The sequence below is a fragment of the Scyliorhinus canicula genome, chromosome 20, assembly GCF_902713615.1.
Source record: "Scyliorhinus canicula chromosome 20, sScyCan1.1, whole genome shotgun sequence".
Taxonomy (NCBI): Eukaryota; Metazoa; Chordata; class Chondrichthyes; order Carcharhiniformes; family Scyliorhinidae; genus Scyliorhinus; species Scyliorhinus canicula.
This window is the reverse complement of record NC_052165.1, coordinates 17,936,394-17,956,975: the sequence shown is the minus strand read 5'-3', so window position 1 is coordinate 17,956,975 and position 20,582 is coordinate 17,936,394. Positions and strand designations below refer to the sequence as shown.

General features: G+C 44.0%; 1 protein-coding gene across 1 annotated transcript in view; it reads left to right on the top strand.

The window, feature by feature from the left end:
• Positions 1-234: 234 nt before the first annotated feature.
• lemd3 (LEM domain containing 3) overlaps positions 235-20,582 on the top strand; it is a 55,960-nt gene continuing 35,612 nt past the window's right edge. Inside the window, 1 exon segment of the mRNA XM_038780193.1 lies at positions 235-1,531. Within this exon segment, the coding sequence (XP_038636121.1) occupies positions 235-1,531 (1,297 nt within the window).

Here is a 20,582-nt window from a genome sequence, read left to right as displayed (position 1 = left end):
ATTAGATTGTGGGGGTGAGGGGCAACACAACGAAGAGTTTAATCTGTCCAAGTTTGGGGGGGATACCTGGAATTCAGTGGGGGAGAGGGCAGGCATTGCCCTTTTAAAGGCTCCCCGCCACCCCCGCCCCGCCCTCACCGGGGGGGGGGGGGGGGCAGTCCGTCTGGCGCTGAGGGGGGCGGGGCCGGCGGCCGCGGACGTCAGTTCCGGCAGCCTCACGCCTCGCGCGGTAAGATGGCGGCGCAGTTAACGGACGCGGAATTGTTTGCGGAATTGAAAAAGTTGGGCTTGGTGCCGGGCCCGGTGACAGAGAGCACGCGCCCCGTCTACCTGAAGAAGCTCAAGAAGCTGCGCGAGGAGCGCGGCGCGCGGCCCAAAACCCGGAACGGCGGCGGCAGCGGCGGCGGAGGAGGGACAGGCCTGGGCCTCGGCGGGGCCAGCACCGCCACCACCACACCCCCCAGCAGCAAGCTCCTGGGCTTCAGCTCGGACGAGTCGGACGCCGAGGCCAACAGCCGAAGCCAGGCCGGCAAGAGGGCGAGCCGGACGGAGAAGCTCTCGGGCGAGTGCCCCCGCCCGCGGCCTAGTCACAGCAAAGGGAGGAGCACGCCTCCCAGAATGGCGAACAGCAACAATAACAGCAGCGGCGGTGGAAGCGGAGCCGGGGCTTGTCCTCCGGCCGGGAGAAGCAACTCCACCCCCTGGTGGAGGCCGAGCCCGGGGGGCGGTGGTGGCGCCCAAGAGGCGCCGGAGGAAGAGGGACGGCCTCCGGGAGCGGAGCCGCTCAGCAACAATAGCGGCGGCCGAGTGTCCTACGTCCGTGACGGCAACTACTCAGACTCCGAGGACGAACGGCAAGAGCGAGGCCGGAGGCCCAACTCCAGGCGGAGCCAGTCCAAAAAGCCGCTGCCCCCGTCGGGCACCGTCAACAGTCATAACTCGGGGGCGATGGTGGAAGAGAGCGGCGCCGGCAGGAGAGGCGGCGCCAGGCGGGTCCACGACGTCGCCGGCGGTCCTTACTGTCTAGACACACGGAGAGACCAACTGGAGGAGGAGGAGGAGGATCAGAGGGAGACAGACGCCACAGCGGAGCCCACCATGTTATTGCGGTTCCGTAATTCCTCCTCCAGAAAGATTGGCCCAGGAGTCCTGGCAGCAGAGAGGGAGAATCTGTACCAGAGCAGCACCAGAAACAATAATCATGTCGGCACCCTAAGTCCATCCATTCACAACAGCAATTTTATCACCAGTCGAAGTGGCCCCTCGTCCTCCCTTCTGATCAATGCCAATCACTCAAACCACACGGGCAGTAACCACATTTACAGTACTTACAATCGTAAAGGCTCCAGAGAGCCTGAGGAGGAGTTGCTACAGCAGTTTAAAAGGGAGGGGGGTTCGGCGACCGGTGGATTCAGTGCACACTACCTATCCATGTTTCTTTTGACTGCTGCATGTCTGTTTTTCCTCATATTGGGACTTACATATATAAGGATGAGGGGTTCAGGAGGAACAGAAGGAGGAATTCTTAACGGTGAGTGATGCAACAAAAGGATCTGAGTTCCCGATGTGGTAATTGCAGACCACCAGACTATTTAATCTCTTAATCCATTCAGAAAAGTTGTTTGTCTGCATTTTGGGTGTATATAAATAGGACAGTAGGTGTGGATACCACTTGATTGTGGTGAGCTAGTTCTAGTCATTGCACTTCATAGTTTGTAACCCTAATTAAAGTACTATCGTTAAGGCTCAACCATGTTTAATGTTGCATCCATAGCTTGGAGTAGTTAGATTAAATGTCAGTTAATTTTTAAAAAAAATTTTTGGCAGGATACAATCTGACATGCCATTTCATTCATACATTTTGTATAAAAGAATATAATTGCATTGCAAAACTACATTCTCAAGCAGAACTAATCAAAGTTTTACCTCAAATGTATTGGAAGTGTAAGCCATCTGGGACTGGAGTGAATAGGATAGCCAATTTGATGTCCTATCCAATATCATTCCACAACAAATGGAATTTAAGGATTGGGAAATAAAAATAGGGCAGATTGTGAATTCAGTGTCAATGCTGGTGTGTTGAAAGGGAAAGAAAGGGAAAATTATAATTTAAAAAAATTAAATCTCCCCAATAAATTCAGAACCGAAGAAATGAGGCTCCATGTGTTTTTTGATGCCGGAGGTTGATGGCCATCATTAACACTTCATTAAATAGGTTTACACTTGTAACTCCAGTTCTTGACGTCTGTAACTAGATTAATGGACAAATGCAGCCGAATCATTTATTTAAAAGTAAAACAGAGAAGTTAAAAGTGAGATTCCAATTTGGCAACAATACCTGTAATTTTTGGGTTCAGCTTGCATATACATATACCCACAGAAGACCAAGAGCTTGATCAAAGAATAGGTTTTAAGAAGCATCTCGAAGAAGGAAAGTAAAAGGAAACTGAGATTTGGGGAGGGAATTCCAGAGCATGGGGCCATGGCAGCTCAAGGCACAAAGCTTGATGGAATAATTAAAATTGGTATTGTTTAGCAGGCCAGAATATGGCTAAAGGAGATGACAGGGATTGGAAGGCGTGACCATGGGGAGAGTTGAAAACTAGGATGGCAATTTAAAAATTGCATGTTGCTTAATCAGGTGCCAGTGTAGGTCAACAGGCAAAGGGAAGATGGATGAACAGGGCTTGTGCATTAGGATCCAGGAGAGTTTTGAATTGCCTTAAGTTTATGGAGGGTAGAACCAGGGAGAGTAGCCAGGATTGTGTTGGAAAAGTCAAGTCTAGAGGTAACAAAAGGGCTTTAGCAGCTGTTGTGTTGAGGCAGAGTTGGGATCTTGTGGTGTTTGTCAGGAGCACTCAGCTCCTGAACTCATTACAACCTTGGTTCAAACATGGGCGAAAGAGCTGAACTCCAGAGTGACTGCCCTTGTCACCAAGGCACAAAACTGGTGTCAATGGGAACCGGGTAGTGGGCAAGAAACTCTTCTGGTTGGAGTTGTACCTAACACAACGGGTGGTGTTGTTTGGAATCAAGCCTCTCTGTCCCACAGCATCACTGCAGGAGTTCCTCCGGGTAGTGTCTGAGGCCAAACCACCTTTGGCTGCTTTATCAGTGACCTCCCTTCCATCATAATGTCAGAAGTGGGGATTTTTTCAATATGATTCTCCGGTATTGAAGTAGTCCATGTCCAAATGCAACAAGGACTGGAGAATATCCTAGGCTTGGGTGGCAAGTAACATTGTGTCATGCAATAACCATCGCCAGCAAGAGAAAATATAACCAATGCCTCTTAACATTCATTGGCATTACCATCACTGATTCCACCCACTATCAACATCCTAGGGTTACCATTGACCTGAAGCTGAACTTTATAAATACCGTGGCTCCAAGAACAGATCAGAAGCTTGGAATCCGGCGGCAAGCAACTCGCCTCCTGACTCCGCAAAGCCTGTCCACTATCTACCTGCAGCTCCAACAACACTCAAGAAGCTTGACACTATCCAGGACAAACCAGCCCGCGTGATTGGCACCCTTATTCACAAATACCCACTCCCACCACCACAAAGCAGAGTGTTAGCAGTTTGAACCATCTACAGGATGTAAAGGCTCCTTTGACAACACTGTAAAAACCCACACCCAGTACCATCTAGAAAGACCTGCGCAGCAGATGTATCAGAACGGTAGCACAGTTGCTACACAGCTCCGGGGTCCCAGATTTCATACCTGGCTTGGGTCACTGTCTGTGTGGAGTCTGCACATTCAACCTGTGTCTGCGTGGGTTTGCTCTGGGTTCCTCCCACAGTCCAAACATGTGCAGGTTAGGTGGATTGGCCATGATAAATTGCTCTTGGTGTCCAAAAAGGTTAGGTGGGGATAGGGTGGAGCCGTGGGCTTAAGTAGGATGCTCTTTCCAAGAGCCGGAGCAAACTCGATGGGCCGAATGGCCTCCTGCTCTGTAAATTCTATGAGAACACCGACACATGGAAGCTTTCCTCAAAGCCACGCACCATCCTTATTGGAAATCTGCTACTATTCCTTCACTGTCGCTGGGTCAAAACCCTGGAACTCCCTAACAGCAATGTGGGTGTACCTAAATCGCATGGACAGCAGCAGTTCAAGAAAGCAGCTCACCACCACCTTCTTGAGGGCAACTGGGAATGGGCAATAAATGCTAGCCTAGCTGGTGATGCCCACATCCCATAAATGAATTTTTAAAAAGTTTCCTTGCTGTTGGGTTGCTTATCATTGGCTTTTGCCACAAATCAGTTTTCCAGCTCCTGATTCCATCTCCCTCCTTGGTTGCTGTCTCTGGCTGAACCAGACTGTTTGTTTGAAACCTTGACGTCCGATTTGACCCTGTGCTAGCTTCCAACCCATATCTTCTGAATCACAAACACTACCTATGTCCACCTCCAAACCATGTCACCCTTCCATTCTCTGGACTCGCGGATTCCAATGCTTTCCCTACTGGCCTCCCTTTTTCCCTCCATAAGCTTTTGTTCCTAAAGCTTAGTCTGTATCCTATCCCATACCAAGTCTTCGTCACTGATCACTCCATTTCTTATTGAATGATAGAACGTTTACTGCACAGAAAGAGCGTACTTGGTTCATCATGCCTGTGCCAGTTGAAAGAAATGCCACCCAGCCTAATCCCAATTTCCAACATTTGGTCCGTAGCCCTGGGGCTTACGTGATTTCAGATGCACATCCAAGTATCTTTTAAATGAGATGAGCTTTTCTGCCCCCAGCACCATTTTCGGTTGCGAGTTTCAGAACGCTCTGGGTGAAAACATTTTTCCTCCCCTACGCTCTAATCCTTCTGTCAATCACGTTCAATCTATGCCTCTGAGTCACTGACCTATCTGCTAAGATCAATAGGCCCTTACCATCCACCCATTTCAGGCCCCTAACAATTTTGTACATTCTACTGGTTTATGTTGACTCCTGGTTCACTAAAATCTCAATTTTGGAATCTTATTCGAACTCAGTACCTGAGCAGCACGGTAGCATAGTGGTTAGCACAGTTGCGTCACAGCTCCACGGTCCCAGGTTTGATTCCCGACTTCGGTCACTGTCTGTGTGGAGTCTGCACATTCTCCCCGTGTCTGCGTGGGTTTCCGCCGGATGCTTAGGTTTCCTCCCATAGTCCAAAGATATGCAGGTTAGGTGGATTGGCCATTTTAAATTGCCCTCAGGCAAAAAGGTTAGGTAGGGTTACGGGGATAAAAGGGGATAGGGTGGAGGCATGAGGCTTAAGTAGGGTGCTCTTTCCAGGGGCCGGTGCAGACTTGATGGGCTGAATGGCCTCCTCCTGCACTTTAAATTCTATGGTTCAGTGATGGCCTTGCTTCTGTTCATCACTGTACCATCCAATTCTTTTTCTTACTCCCTTCACCCCAATATTGGCAGCAATACTTTCTGCTGTCTAGACTTTAAGCTCTGAAAGTTCCTCCCTTCTGCTCCTTTGGGATCCTCCCTAAAACCTGCAAGTTTAACCAAGCCTGATCTAATATCTCTTCCTTTGGCTTTGTCATTTCCTTTTGTCTATTTACTCTCCTGTGAAGCATCTTGGGATGTTCTCCTAAATTAAAGGCAAAATATATATGAAAGTTGTTCTTGCTGGTGCCAAAGGGAAGTGGCTTGTATGCCCCTAATGTTGAATGAACAAGATGGTGTTCTCCCCTCATTTTCCCCTCTCCTCCACCCCTGCCCTCTCCAGACAAAAGTAACATGACCATATAGGTGTTTATGTAAGTAGAAATCCTAGTGACACAATAAGAAAAGGTAGCACTTGATCCCTAGAATTGATATAATTGGCATTCTAATAGGATTATTTCGTTATCTCCTGTTAACTCTATTTTTCTATTTCTCCTCTTTTCTCTCTATGCTTCCACCTCGGACTTGTCTCTTTATGCTTCCGTTGTCCCTGCTAGTCTTGTGTTTCTCCTGCCATTTTAGTGGAGGATTCAGGCAACTCTTAAGTGGTGATACTTTATTAATCTCATCCAGTCTCTGTCATGAGAAGAAATGGCTTCGAAACAAAGTAGAAACTGGAGTGAGTTAGACACCCAGCTCCACCTCACTCCCACCTTTCTCTTGACCCCATCATTGTTTTTAAATTGCCAGACTGCTTGCTGGCCACCCAGTATTGGATGAGTAGAAATTTCCCTTTAAATTGGGAAAAGCAGAGCCATTGTTTTGGATCCCTGTCACATGCTCATTCCCAGAGACTGACTCCATCCACTTCACTGCCTGAGGTTGAACCAGACTCTGCTCCTAATCAACTTGAAGATGAGCATCTGACTGCGCATCCATGCCATCAGTAAGACTGCATTTTTCCATGTCTGTAACATTGCCGTGAGCCGACCCTGCTTCTGCGCCGTCAGATACTGGAACCCTCATCCGTGCCTTTGCTACGGACCTGACTATTCCAATGGACTCCTGACGAACCTTTCATGTTCTCCCTTTCATAAACTTCCAATCACCAAAAATGGTTTGTGTCCTAATTCACAGCAACTTTCATTCACCTGTGTTTGCTGACCTACATTGTCCCAGGGTTAAGCGATGCTTCAATTTTTAAAATTCTCAGATCCTTTCTTGGCCTTGCCTCTCCCTATCTCCTTATCAGCCCTCTGATAACTCCATTTGTCTAATTCTGATCTCTTGAGCATCTCTAATTTTCATCACTCAACCATTGGTGGCCATGCCTTCAGTCCCTATGCTCTGCAATTTCTCTCTCCATGTATCCTTTTTTTGTTGTACGCGCCCAGTTTTTAAAATGCGTGGCTGTGCACATATGGTATTTAACCCGGAACAGTGGCTGGGCAGCACGGTGTCCTAGTGGTTAGCACAGCTGCCTCACGGCGCTGAGGTCCCAGGTTCGATTCCGGCTCTGGGTCACTGTCCGTGTGGAGTTTGCGCATTCTCCCCATGTCTGCATGGGTTTCGCCCCCACAATCCAAAAATGTGCAGAGTAGGTGGATTGGTCACACTAAATTGCCCCTTAATTGGAAAAAAATAATTGGGTACTCTAAAATTAAAAAAAAAATTTAAAAATAAAAAAGACCCGGAACAGTGGCTGTATGATACCTTCCAGGCTGCTGTGTGTTCACATGCAGTGCTTAGCAGAAATATTATTCTCTGTTTAGAACCCTAAAAGATAAGTTGTTAAACTGAGGCCGTATCTGATTTCTGCAGTTATTTGAAAAATAATATTGGAGTTTTCCCTCATGTGCAGCCAAATATTTATCCTTCCACCAAAATTGCTTAAATGAAACATTATCTGGTCATTATCCTGTTGCCGTATGTCAGATTTGCTTTGTGCAAATTGACTTCTGCATTTCTTACATTGAATGACTTTTACATATAGTCATTATTTGCAAAGTACCTTGCGAGGTCTAGAGCTCATGAATGGCTGTAAATAAATGCAAGACTTCTTTTCTTCGTTCACGAGCAGGACCCATATCTAATTGGGCAATGGTGAGGAAGGCTGTTTGGGGAAGTGCCTCAAGCACTCCAGGTGTCTGGCAGTATCATGTGGTGCTGTGGATCCTTCCTCACATTGATCCTGTCCTTGTAAATGCTTATTATGATGAGCTACTCCAGCAGAAGGTGTTCTTTATGTGGGGATTCCAGTTTGATCAGTGTTCTTTGCAGTACATGTATTTTGTCGTGGTCTGTTTTAGATAAAATTTCATGTTAATGTGTCAATATAAAATGTAATCTGAAGACTGAATTGACTAATTGAGAAAGTACCAATTTTATGTAATTGGTTTGATTAAATTTGCACATACTATTGCATGTGTAGTACTGCAACAGTAGTCTGCTAGTAAGCAATAAGTAGATAAAGTAAAGGAAAAGTAATAATTGAATCTCTAATTTCTGATATTGCAAATTAGCTGAATACAGAATCACAGAATTGTTTTGGTGCAGAAGAAGGCAATTTGGCCCATTGTGTCTGCACTGGCTCTCCAAACGATCATTATGACTTTGGGCTATTCCTCTGTATTTTACCTGTGTCCCTGCACGTTATTTCTACTCAAATAATCATCTAATGCCCTCTTAAATGCCTCCATTGAACCTGCCTCCACCACGCCCAGGCACTGCATTCCAGATCCGAATCACTTGTTATGTGAAAAAGCTTTTTCTCTCATCGCATTTACTACTTTGCAGATCACTTTAAATCTATATCCTCTTGTTCTTGATCCTTTTACGAGCGGGAGCAGTCCCTATCTGTCCAGCTTCCTCATGACTTTGAACATTTCTATCAAATTTCCCCATAGCTAACTTCCCTCCAAGAAGATCAGTCTCAACCTCATTTATCCTCACATCTGAAGTTTATCACCACTGGAACCATTCTTGTAAATCTTTTCTAAATTCTCTCCAATGCATTTGCATCCTTCCTATTGTGTGACGCCCAGAACTGTACAGAATATTCCAGCTGAGGTCTAACTAGAATCAGTTCAGCATAACCTCCTTGCTCTTGTACTCTGTGCCCCTATTAATAAAGCCCAGAATACTGTATGCTTTATTAACTGTGCTCTCCACCTGTCCTCTTGAATTTATTAGGTTATCAATATCCCTGCTCCCTAAATGAATTATTTTCATGTCAGTGCAATAAATCAGTCTAATTATTTTTTGTAATTAGAAGTTTTGAGCAGAATATATCAATTGATTGCAGGTTGAATTTGATAGAAATTCCCTGTGTGATGGTGAAATGACCTCTAGCCCACCATAAGAGCTTCAATTGACAAAGTGCTAAACCTGAATACTACTGAAATTAAAATTGCTTATTGTCACAAGTAGTCTTCAAATGAAGTTACTGTGAAAAGCCCCTAGTCGCCACATTCCGGCACCTGTTTGGGGAGGCTGGTACTGGAATTGAACCCGTGCTGCTGGCCTTGGTCTGCTTTACAAGCCAGCTGTTTAGCCCACTGTGGTAAACCAGCCTCTATTCTCAGTACCACGTTGGATGAGTGGGTGAGAGTTTGTGCATGTGTAGTTATATATCCTTGAAACTACTCAACATAATATTCTTAACATTCAAGACCAGGCACACAATTTATGTAAGACGTATCGAAAAGCTTGCTGATAATTGATTGTTCCTGCTAATTGTTTGACGTGATTTCTTGAAGATGCATTCTGGCATCTAGATTTTCGTGATTTATATAATCGGATCAGTCATTTCACTGAAATTTTGCGGCATAATGTACTCTATTCAAGTGAACGGAGTACAAATAAATATTTTAAACTTCTGAACTTGTGTGCTTTTTAGAGTACTTTGAGTTTTACAACACTTGGGTAGAGACTCAATGAGTATATAACCAGAAATTCAACTTCTATGGATTTCATCAGTGCAATGAAGTATATACACGTTTAGTAATTTTTCTTAAAGGGCTAGTGGTTCTCGCGAGGAAAAATAGAATTGATATCAGGAAGTGGTGTTGATCTTCACTCTTGCTTCAAGCCTTATTTTAGCTTGATTTTGTGTGACATGCTTTTCGCAAGATACTTTCAGGTTCCACCTGTGTTTTAAACACATCTAGACTGACACTTAAGTGTAGAACTAAGGGAGTGTTGAACTGTTTCAGATGTTTGCTGGATAAGTAAGTATAGTGATACCCTGTGCTTTGCATGTAAAATATTAAAAAATAACCACTATCTTGTTGATTCTAATATTTTGGGTTTTTTTTAAAACCTGCGCTGAAGCCTACCACGAGGCTGAGTGTACTGAGCAATAAGGAGTTCTGTCATCTCTCAAGCAACAGCATCAGTGGAAATTCATTTCATTGCTGTGTCTGCAATGTGTGTGATTTGTTTACTGCAGTTGCTTACAAAGTAGCATTAACCACATTTCACAGGCAATGAATTACTTTTGAAATCTTTTGGAGTATCCTGAGGAAATGAAAATTTTACATGAATGTACGTTCTCTGTTATTGGATTTTAGAATTGGCTGTATGTATTTCTGTAGCTGAAGTGGGTTGCCACAGAGGATAAAGTGATCGCTCAAGGCTTTGTTGCATCTTGGCTTCAATAAGTGTTTATGGCTCTTCGAGCTTTGGGCTCCGATGGATTTGAGCTGCAAGACAGTGCAACACATATGGGCGGGAAGAAAGTTACCCGGGTACTTTGTACCAGGAGGCTGTCACATCATTTCTGATTTGGTTAGTGACTGGAGGGTTTGACTGTGAGTGAGGTAGGGAAGGGAACCCAGAGAACAGGAGCCCTGCCTTTTGTCCAATAGGTTTGAAATGTTCTCGCCTTGTTTGGATGAGAGTGGAGTCTGCAGGATGGAAGAGTTAACTGACCATGGCACTGGTACTAGAAGCCACCCAAGTGGTGGGAGCAAAAAGGAATGTAGAAAGAACACTGTAGAGGGATTGACACTGTTCTCTGCAGCAAAGTGGAAGAGTTCAGAAGGTTGTGTTGTCTGCTCAGTGCCAAGGTTTGGGACTGGAGACAACTTGCAGTAGGAGAGAGAGATCCCAGTTGCCGTGGTCCACAGAGGAACCAAGAATATAGGCAGAACTATGGAAGAGAGTATGAGGAGCGAGGCACTAAATTGAAAAGCAGAACCTCAAAGATGATAATCTCTGGGTTACTACCTGAGCCACGTGCAAATTGGCACAGGGCAAATAAGATTGGAGAAATGAGTACCGGTTCATGGGGCACTGGCACCTATACTGGTGAAAGTGGAGACTATACTGTTGGGCACGTCTGCACCTGAATTGTGCTGGGGATGATCCAGCAAACCACATAACTAGGGTAGGAAAAAAGATTTTAAACTAAATAGTGGGGGCAAGGGATCAGATTTGGGAAGATGTAGCAAACCGTAAAGATAGAGAAAGGTACTAATATGGGAAATGGTCAACAGGAAGGGATCGTGTGAAATAGAAGTAATCTTTACTGTCACAAGTAGGCTTACATTAACACTTCAATTAAGTTGCTGTGAAAAGCCCCTAGTCACCACATTCTGGCACCTGTTCGGGTACACAGAGGGAAAATTCAATGTCCAAATTATCTAACAGCACATTTTTCGGGACTAGAGGCTACAAAATAATGACAAAACTAAGGCTCTGTATCTGAATGCATTGGTCTTAATTTTCCAAAATTCCCAGGATTCAGGGCAGGCGCCATTGGATTGGAAAATAGCAAATATAACTACTTAATTCAAAAATGGAGGGGACAGAAAACTGGAAACTACAGGTCATTTAGCCAACATCGCTCACGAGGAAATTATTAGAAGCCATTGTTAAAGATGGAATTTAACCCTGAAAGGTGTGAGGTGATGCACGTTGGAAGGAGTAACAAGGCCATGGATTACTTTATGAATGGCAGGATCCTAGGAAGCTCTGAGGAACAGCAGGATCTTGGGTGTTTGTTCACCGATCCCTGAAGGTGACAGGACATGTTAATATGGTAGTTAAGGTATATGCGACGCTTGCCTTTATCAGTCGTGGCATAGATTATATAGAGCACGGGGGTTATGTTGGAGCTGTACAAAAGTTGAGGCCACAGCTGGAGTATATAATCTTTATTGTCACAAGTAGGCGTACATTAACACTGCAATGAAGTTACCGTGAAAAGGCCCTGGTCGCCACACCGGCACATGTTCGGGTATGCTGAGGTAGAATTCAGAATGTCCAAATTACCTAATAGCGCATCTTGTGGGAGGAAACCGGACCACCTGGAGGAAACCCATGCAGACACAGGGAAAACGCGCAAACTCCGCACAGACAGTGACCCAAGCCGGGAATCGAACCTGGGATCCTGGTGCTGTGAAACAACAGTGCTACCACTGTGCTACCGTAGGAATCGAACCTGGGATCCTGGCGCTGTGAAACAACAGTGCTACCACTCTGCTACCTTATGTGTGCAGTTTTGGTCCCTTCACTGTTGGAAGGATATGATTGCACTGGTGAGGGTGCAGAGGAGATTCACCAGGATGTTTCCTGGATGAAGCATTTGAGCTATGAAGAGAGGCTGTTAGGCTTGGGTTGTTTTCTTTAGAGCAGAGAAGGCTGAGGGGGGACCTGATTGAGGGATATGGACAGGGTGGTTAGACAGCAGCTGTTCTTTTAGCTATGGGTCAATAATGGGGGGTCATAATTTTCAAGGTATGGGGTGAGAGCTTTTGAGGGGATTCGAGGAAAATAATTTTCACCCAGAGGGTGGTGGGAGTCTGGAATGCACTGCTTGGGAAGGCAGTAGAGGTGGGAAACCTCATGGGTGAACACTTGAAATGTCATAACATTCATGGCTATGGGCCAAGTGCTGGAGAGTCGGATGAGTGTAGATTTTGTGTAGTTCTGTCAGTGCAGATGCATTGTATAAATCTGACTCTGTTATAGCAGGGCACTTAGAAACATCCAAGGCAGTCGGGCAGAGTCAATATGGTTTTGTGCAGGGGAAATCATATTTCATTTATTTATTGGACTTTTTTGAAGGGGTCACACGCATGGATAAAGGGAAGGTGGATGTACTGTACTTAGATTTCCAGAAGGCATTTGAAAACATTGAAGGTCATTGCAGAAGGTAAAGGTTTATGGTGCGGGGGGTATCATGGATAGAAGATTGGCTAGTTAATAGGAAGCAAAGAGTTGGCATAAAGCGATCTTTTCTGGTTGGCAAGATGTAACACATGAAACTGGCGAGACCACATCTGGAGTATTGTGTACAGTGTTGATTTCCTTATTTATGAAAGGATGTAGATGCATTGGAAGCCATTGAAGGTTTACTAAATTAATACCAAGAGACAACTTGATCGAAATATATAAGATCCGGGGGATTCTTGATAGGGTTGATATGGAGAAGATGTTTCCTTTTGTGGGTGAATCGGGGATTGCCCATTTAAGACAGAGGAGAAGAATTTTTTTTTTCTGAGGATACTGCGTCTTTGGAACTCCCTCCCTCAAAAGCTAGTGGAAGCAGAGACTTTGAATGTTTTCAAGTTAGAGGTGGGTAGATTCTTGATTAACAAGGAGGTGAAAGGTTATCTGAGGTAGATGGGGGGTTACAGTGAAATCAGCCATGATCTTACTGAATGATGGAGCAGGTTCAAAGGGCTGAGTAGCTTATTCCTGCTTCCAACTGTATGTCCGTATGTAATAAAGTTTGATCAACTGCAACAAAATAATTTTGTTTTGAGACGCATTTTGCAATACAGTGTAGACAAGTCTGCACACGTAATACTAAGCTACTGATATGTGGAACTTTGAGTGGTCACTCATCACTGATGTAATTCATTTTGTGACTATGTTGAAATGGGTATAGTTTTGCTACTTGCTCTTGATGTATAGAGTTGTCCCATAAGGAATCACTGGTTTCCTGCTTTCTATAATTCCCGAAGTTGTCAACTTTGTCAGTAAAAGAGCTTCATGGGTTTTCAGATTTTTTTGTGCATTAATTTACTGAAGTGTTTTTATAATTTAAATATTTTCCCGACTCAAAAGTTTTTGTATTATGGTGAAATTAATGAAATATATTTTGACTATGATATGTTTGTTCAGGAATGTTCCACTGAGTTGCATAATATGCACAGCTCCCCACATCTTTTGCTGTAAAAGGTTAATATTAGGCTTCAGTATTCTAAATTTGTTACAGTTTGCACATGCCCAGTACAGGTGTGGTTTTTTTTTATCTGAGTTCTTCCTTCCCTGTCGCCAAGGAGTCTAGACAAAGGATCCCTTTAAAGCCACCCAGAGAGATTGCTCACTCCTCGGTCTCTTACCTACTTCCTTTTTCCCCTGAAGAGAAGCTGCTACCACAGTGACCAGATCATAAAGTGCTGCAGTTTAACGTTGCACATTTCACTAGCATATTGTTGGAATAACTTTTTTTTGTGTTCTGAGCATGACCTGCTAAATGTATTGGACAAATCTAGATTATAGTTCTTTAAGGATGCTGTGAAGGAAATCTCATCACATTCCCCGTTTTATGAAGCTACATTTGTCAATACAATAAAATCATGATTCAGCTTAGAAAGGGTCTTTCAGCCCATTCTGTCTGTACTGGCCCTTTGGTAGAGCTTTCCAACTACTTTACTCGCCCTGCAACTCTTTTCTCAATGTCTTGATTTTAAGATTCTCATCTTTGGTTTCAAATCCCTTCATGGCCTCCCCCGCTCCCTATCTCTTTAATATACTGCAGCCCCACAACCGTCTGAAAAGCTGCACTCACATCTAATTTTGGCCTGTTGAGCATCCCCAATTTTAAAAGCTGCACTATTGGTAACTGTGCCTTCAGTTGCCTCAGTCCCGACCTCTGGAATACCCTCCCTCCAGCTCTGCCTCTCCATTGTCTTAGACAAGCTTGTAGCCACCTGACCTGATGTCTACTTATGTGCTTGATGTCACACTTTGTTTTATAATGTTACTGTGAAGCACCTTGTGTTCCATTACGTTAATGGCGCTATTTGAGTATATAAGTTGTATCCAATTCCCTTTTGAAAATTGCTATTTATTGAATGTGCTTCCACTGACCTTTTCAGACAATGCATTCCAGCTCCCACAACTTGTGTTTTATTTTTTAAAAACAGTTTCCTCATGTTCCCTCTGGTTATGTCCTTGTATCTTCTGGGTTTTATCCCTTCTGCTGGAAACAGTAAATCAGTGAAGAGAAACAATCAAACACGTTGATAACATCGAACACCTCTTCTCACATCTTAACCTTGTCTATTCTAAGGAGAATAACCCTCGCTGCTCCAATTTCCACATACAGAAGTCCCTTGTACCTAGTAAGTCTCCTCTGTACCCTCTATGAGGCCTTCTTAAAGTATTCTGTCCAGCATTGAAAACAATTCCAGAAACACACTTGTGAGCAAAGTTATAACTCATGCAATAAGTCACAATATGGTAATTAGCTGATTGACAGAAAACAGTGAGTAGTGGTTAATGGATGTTTTCACGCTGGAGAAAGGTTTATAGTGCAGTTGCCATGGGGTCAATGTTGGGTCCCTTGCTTTTCCTGGTTATATATTAATGACCTAGGCCTTGGTGTAAAGGGCATAGTTTATGATATGAAACTTGCAGGCATTGTGAACTGAGGAGGATAGTATAGAACTTCAAAAGGGCATGGACAAATTGATGGAATGGGCAGTCAGATGGCAGAGGAAGTTTAATACACAGAAATGTGAAGTGGTTCATTTTGGTAGGAAGAACATGGAGAGATAATACAAAATAAAGGGTACAACTCCTCCAATGGAGTGCAAGAGCAGAAGGATCTGAGTAAGTTATTGAAGATGGCAAGACAGGTTAATAAAGCATAGCATAACCTAGGCTTTATAAATAGGGGATTATAGTACAAGAGCAGGGAGGTTATGTTGAACTTGTAGAAGACATTAGTTCTGCTTCAGCTGGAGTGTTGTGTGATGTTCTGGGTGCCACACGCTGGGAAGGCATTGGGAAGAGTGCAGAAAAAGATTCATGAGAATGGTTTCAGGTATGAAGATAGATTTGAGAAGTTAGGACTTCTCCTTGGAGCAAAGAAGGCCAAAAGGAGATTTGATAGATGTTTTCAAAATCATGAGGGTTCTGGACAGAGCAGATAGAAACTGTCTCTACTCGTGTAGGGATCAAGAATGAGAAGGCACAGATTTGAAGCAATTTGTAAAAGTGACTCGAGGACAAATGTCCCACGGTGAGTGGGTTACAGAATCCGCACAGTGCAAAAGGAGACCATTTGGCCCATCAAATGCACCGACCCTCCAAAATAGCACCCCACCTGGGATCACTCACCCAATCCCCGTAAATCCACATAACCTGTGGACACAATGAACAAGTAAGTAAGGCCAATCCACCTAACCTGGACATCTTTGGATTGCGGGAGGAAACCGGAGCACCCAGAGTAAACCCACACAGACACGGGAAGAATGTGCAAACCCCACACAGTCACCAAAGGCCAGAATATGAACCCGGGTCCCTGGTGCTGTGAGGCAGCAGTGCTAACCACTGTGCCGGTCTGCAATACAAGTAAGTAAAGTCCCAGATGACCAGAGGCTGTTTTCCCCTTTGAGAGGGAATGCTGACTGGTGGTGATTTAACCTTTTTTTTTAAAAATAATTTTTATTAAGATTTTCACAAAATATAAACAACAAAACCCCATCAAGCCCCCCACCTCCCTCCTATGCCGTCTCCATTGCCCCCAAATTTTCAGGGTAGCCACCACCACCGGGCTCGTAGTATACCTCGTTGGAGGGAGCGGCAACGGCGCCGTTACCAGCGCCTCCAGGCTCGTATTCACATAGGACGCCATCTCCATCTTCTTCCATGCTGCCCCCTCCCTGTCCATTACCCACTTACGCACCATTGCTGCGTTGGCAGCCCAGTAATACCCACACAGGTTGGGCAGCGCCAGCCCCCCCTATCCCTGCCCCGCTCCAAAAACACCCGTCTCACCCTCGGGGTCCCGTGTGCCCATACAAACCCCGGTGGTGATTTAACCTGAGGTCTGGAATGCACTGCATAAGTGTGTGCTGGAAGCGGCTTCAATTAAGTCATTCAAAGGGAAATTACATTGTTATTTGAAGGGGAAGAATGCAGGGTTATGGGGAGAAGGAGGGAGAATGGCACTAAATGAATTGCTTGTTCAGAGAGCTAGTGCAGATGCAATGGGCCCAAAGGCCGCCTCCTGCATTAACAATTCTGTGAATAGTCCAGGCCGTACCAGTGTATTATAAAGGTTTAATATAATTTCCTTGCTTCTGGACTTATTTCACTACCAACAAAGCTAAAGGAACCCCTAAGTCTAATTTTAAAACCTGCCACACTCAAATGTTTTTTAACCTGCCTCCCTTTAAAACGGTACTCTTTAGGTTATATTGCTTCCCCTGCATATTTCTACCTTATCATTGAGTTTTGTGTCATTTGCCATATTTTAAATTATATCCTACATACCTAAATCCAGGTTGAATGTATCAGGAACCTCAATGGTCCAGACTTTTGGAAAACACCACGCGTACCACTGTACGCTTCTCTCCAATCTACAGAACTGCCATGCTTTCTATCACATGGCTAATTACATATCCATACTGTAATTGTCCTTTAATTCCATGAGCTTCAATTTTATTACATGCTACGCTATCAAATACCTTTTTTATTTTAAAAATCCATATTTACAACATCAGCGCTCTCTGCAACTCCATCACAGAACTTGCTATTTTTTTTGCTGTGCAGTGTTGTCAAAATGAAAGATGCAAATCTGTGCATGTTCAATGTTGGATCTTTGGACATTGAAAGATTGCAAGGCTTTTCATCCTTGTGGAGAAATGGTGCCATAGCGTCTAACTGCCTCTTGAATGATTGAAGAACTTTTATCTCCATTCCAGGTATTCATTACTTCTTGCAGAATGTTGTTTTTCATATCTTTCAGGAATGTAACTTGAAGATGTGCCTCACGAAAAAATGATTTCTTAGTATGTTATATAGTTCAGTCATTATGTTCCTTTCAAGAGTAAAGAATCTGAATTTTCCTAATCTTTCCTCATAACTCAGTTCTATGATACTATGGATCAATGTCATGGTGCTTCTACCTCAAGACTTTTTTTATCTTTTGTGCCACTGTGCCCAGAATTGAAGACAGTAGCCAAGTCCCCTGACGAGGACACTGTTCAGGAACACTACCCACTGTTCAGCAACACTACCTTGAACTGATTGACACATTCTGTATTAAGATGATTTCTCCTGCCATCTATGATCTTTTCCAGCCTATAGCCCTTTGTAGTTCAGGTTTGTGAATTACCTTGCTCTCCCAGGTTCGATTCTGGCTTTGGGTGACTGTGGAGTTTGCACATTCTCCCCATGTCTGCGTGGGTTTCCTCCGGGTGTTCCGGTTTCTTCCCACAGTCCAATAACGAGCAGGTTAGGTGGATTGGCCATGCTAAATTGCCCCTTAGGGTGGGGTTGTGGGAATAGGACAGGAATTGGCCCTAGGTAGGGTGGTCTTTCGAAGGTTCGGTGCAAACTCAATGAACTGAATAATAGCCTCTTGCATTGTAGGGATTCTGATTCTATTATTCTTCCATTGTGTTTCATCTGGTATGAGTGGATCTGCCAGTTTGAACATTTTATCTAAGGCCGCCTTAAAATTTACAGCATGGAAATCCCACTCTCCCTACTCTCCCAAATTCTTGTATCTTTCTTTGCTTCACTTATTCAACTTTGAAATGGTGCGATTATCTCTGCGTCCAATACTTCCTGTACAAAACATTCCATTTTCTCAAATTTTTTGAATAAATACCTTTCTGCTAAATTCTGCTCCTCTTGATCGGTTGCCAACTTAAAACAATCTTCACGGACTTCTCAAGCAGAAAAACGAATCTTTCCCTATTCATTCCATTAAAATTGTAAAGCATTTTAAAACATCCAATGAAAGTCCACTGAGCCTTCTCCATTCTAAATTGCCACCGTACTTACTAAGGAAATTAGATTGTTCATTCTCTTTTCCCCTTCCCTGAAGTTGTCCTTCTCATTTGTGAACAACTTGGTTTGCACTGATTAATCTAATTCATTTATGTAGATTAGAAGTAGGAGGGATCTCAGCACAGATCCATGGGATATTTCGCTAAATTCATTTCCTGGGTTCCATCCCCTATTAACAGTTTTTTATCCAAGTTCCTTCCTCGACCAACATAACCATGTTGATTGGTTAATTATCTCCGTGTTTGTGGGGCCATTCTGTTTTGCAAATTGCCAGAGTAGGATTGACTCTTGGCGTTTCCTTGCAAAGCAACAATACTTCAAAAAAGTAATTAATTGACTGTGAAGTGCTTTGAATGTTCTGAAGTGAAAGGAAATGAATGTTCATTCTTAGCAGAGCTTGATTTCTTGATTACGTTGGAGCCTGTGAATGTTTCAATTTTGATGCTAATCCAGGACATTAAATACAGCGCTTCCTCTTTGGTTTAGAACCAGGGTCTGAGAGGAAGCCCTTTGCAGTGTTCAATTTCCCTTTCTTGTTCCCTGTTGTGATCTGGTGATTTTTTGTTTTGCTCTGTTATCTATTAGAGATTAGACTGCAAAATGTGACTGTTAACCAACATTCCATGAATTTATCAACTGGAATAATAGTTACTAATAGTTGCAAATATTAAAAACATTTGACATTGAGTTATTTAGTCAATTTGTTCAAATTGTAAACTTTTTAGTTGTCAGTGGCTACCTTTTTAAAGCCTTATCAATTTCCCCTTTTGGGTTCGTATATACTCGTTCCAGCTTGTGCCTTAATTTTAAAGGAGTGATGTGATCCAGTTAAATGTCCCTATACCGAGTGATTACTGTATTGTTGAGGTGCAGTCTTTCAGCAGTGACGTTAAACAGAGGTCCCATCTACTTGGTTGGATCGCTTAAAAAAAAAATTCTCCTCATTTTCCACATTTTCATCAAATACACAACAAAACTTAACCACCAATAACAAATATGGTATCAATCCCCCAAACAGACTCCCATTCAACATACAAATCCAAGCATCTCCCATACATTCCAAAGACGACAAAACTAAAAGACCAAAGGAGAATTAACGGTCATCCCATAAACAATGAGCTCAACCCCCACCCACCCCCCACTGTTCGATGGCATCCAATTCTTGGAAGTGCTTGATAAACAATGCCCATGAGTTGCTTCCATCCACCCCTCAGCTCAAACTTCATCTTCTCAAGCGTCCAGGATTGCAGTAGGCACAGGGCGGCGAAGCCGACCTCCACCCCAACAGGGTGCCGCCTCACTCACCTACAGCCCGGGATGGTCTGACACCCCGAAAATGGCTTCTAGGGGACCTGGCTCCAAACTCGCGTGTACCACTCCCGAGATGATCTTAAAAATCTCCCTCCAATTCACCTCCAGTTTTGGACAGGACTAAAACATCCTCCCACAGGGCTCACGTGCATCCTCCACCCCCTCAAAGAGTCGGCACGTCCTATACACGTCCTTCAGCTATATCAGCCCCAATCGTGCGCATGAGGTTGAGGCATTTACCCTCTGGAGCACCTCACACCACAGACCATCCTCCATAACCTCCCCCAAATCTTCTTCCCACTTGGCTTTAATCCCCTCCAAGAATATCTTATCCTCCCCTCATAAATCGCTGAAACCACCCCTTCTCCATTCCCCCTGCCGTTACTACGTCTTGCAATAACGTGGGGGCCGGCACCAGCGGGAAGCTCTGAACCTCCTTCCTGGCAAAGTCCAGGAGCTGCAAGTACTAAATACTTGCCCTTCCCCCAGTCTATATTTCGCCCCCAAGCATCGCAAAACGACCTCTCCGGAACAGGCCTTTTAATACCCTGACTCCCATTTCCGAAACTTCCCATTCAGCTTCCCTGGCTCAAACCTATGGTTCCCCATCTACTTGGTTGAATGTAAAATGTCCCAGGGCATTATTTTGAAGAAGAACAACGGAGTTACCCCTGCTGTCCTGGCTAATATTTATTCCTCAATTAACATCACAAAAACAGATTATCTAGACATTATCATGTGCTGTATGTGGTGTGCAAAACTGGCTGCCACATTTCTGACTTCAAAAGTACTTAATTGGTAAAGCTCTGAGATGTCCAGTGATTGTGAAAAGTGCTCTATAAATGCAATGG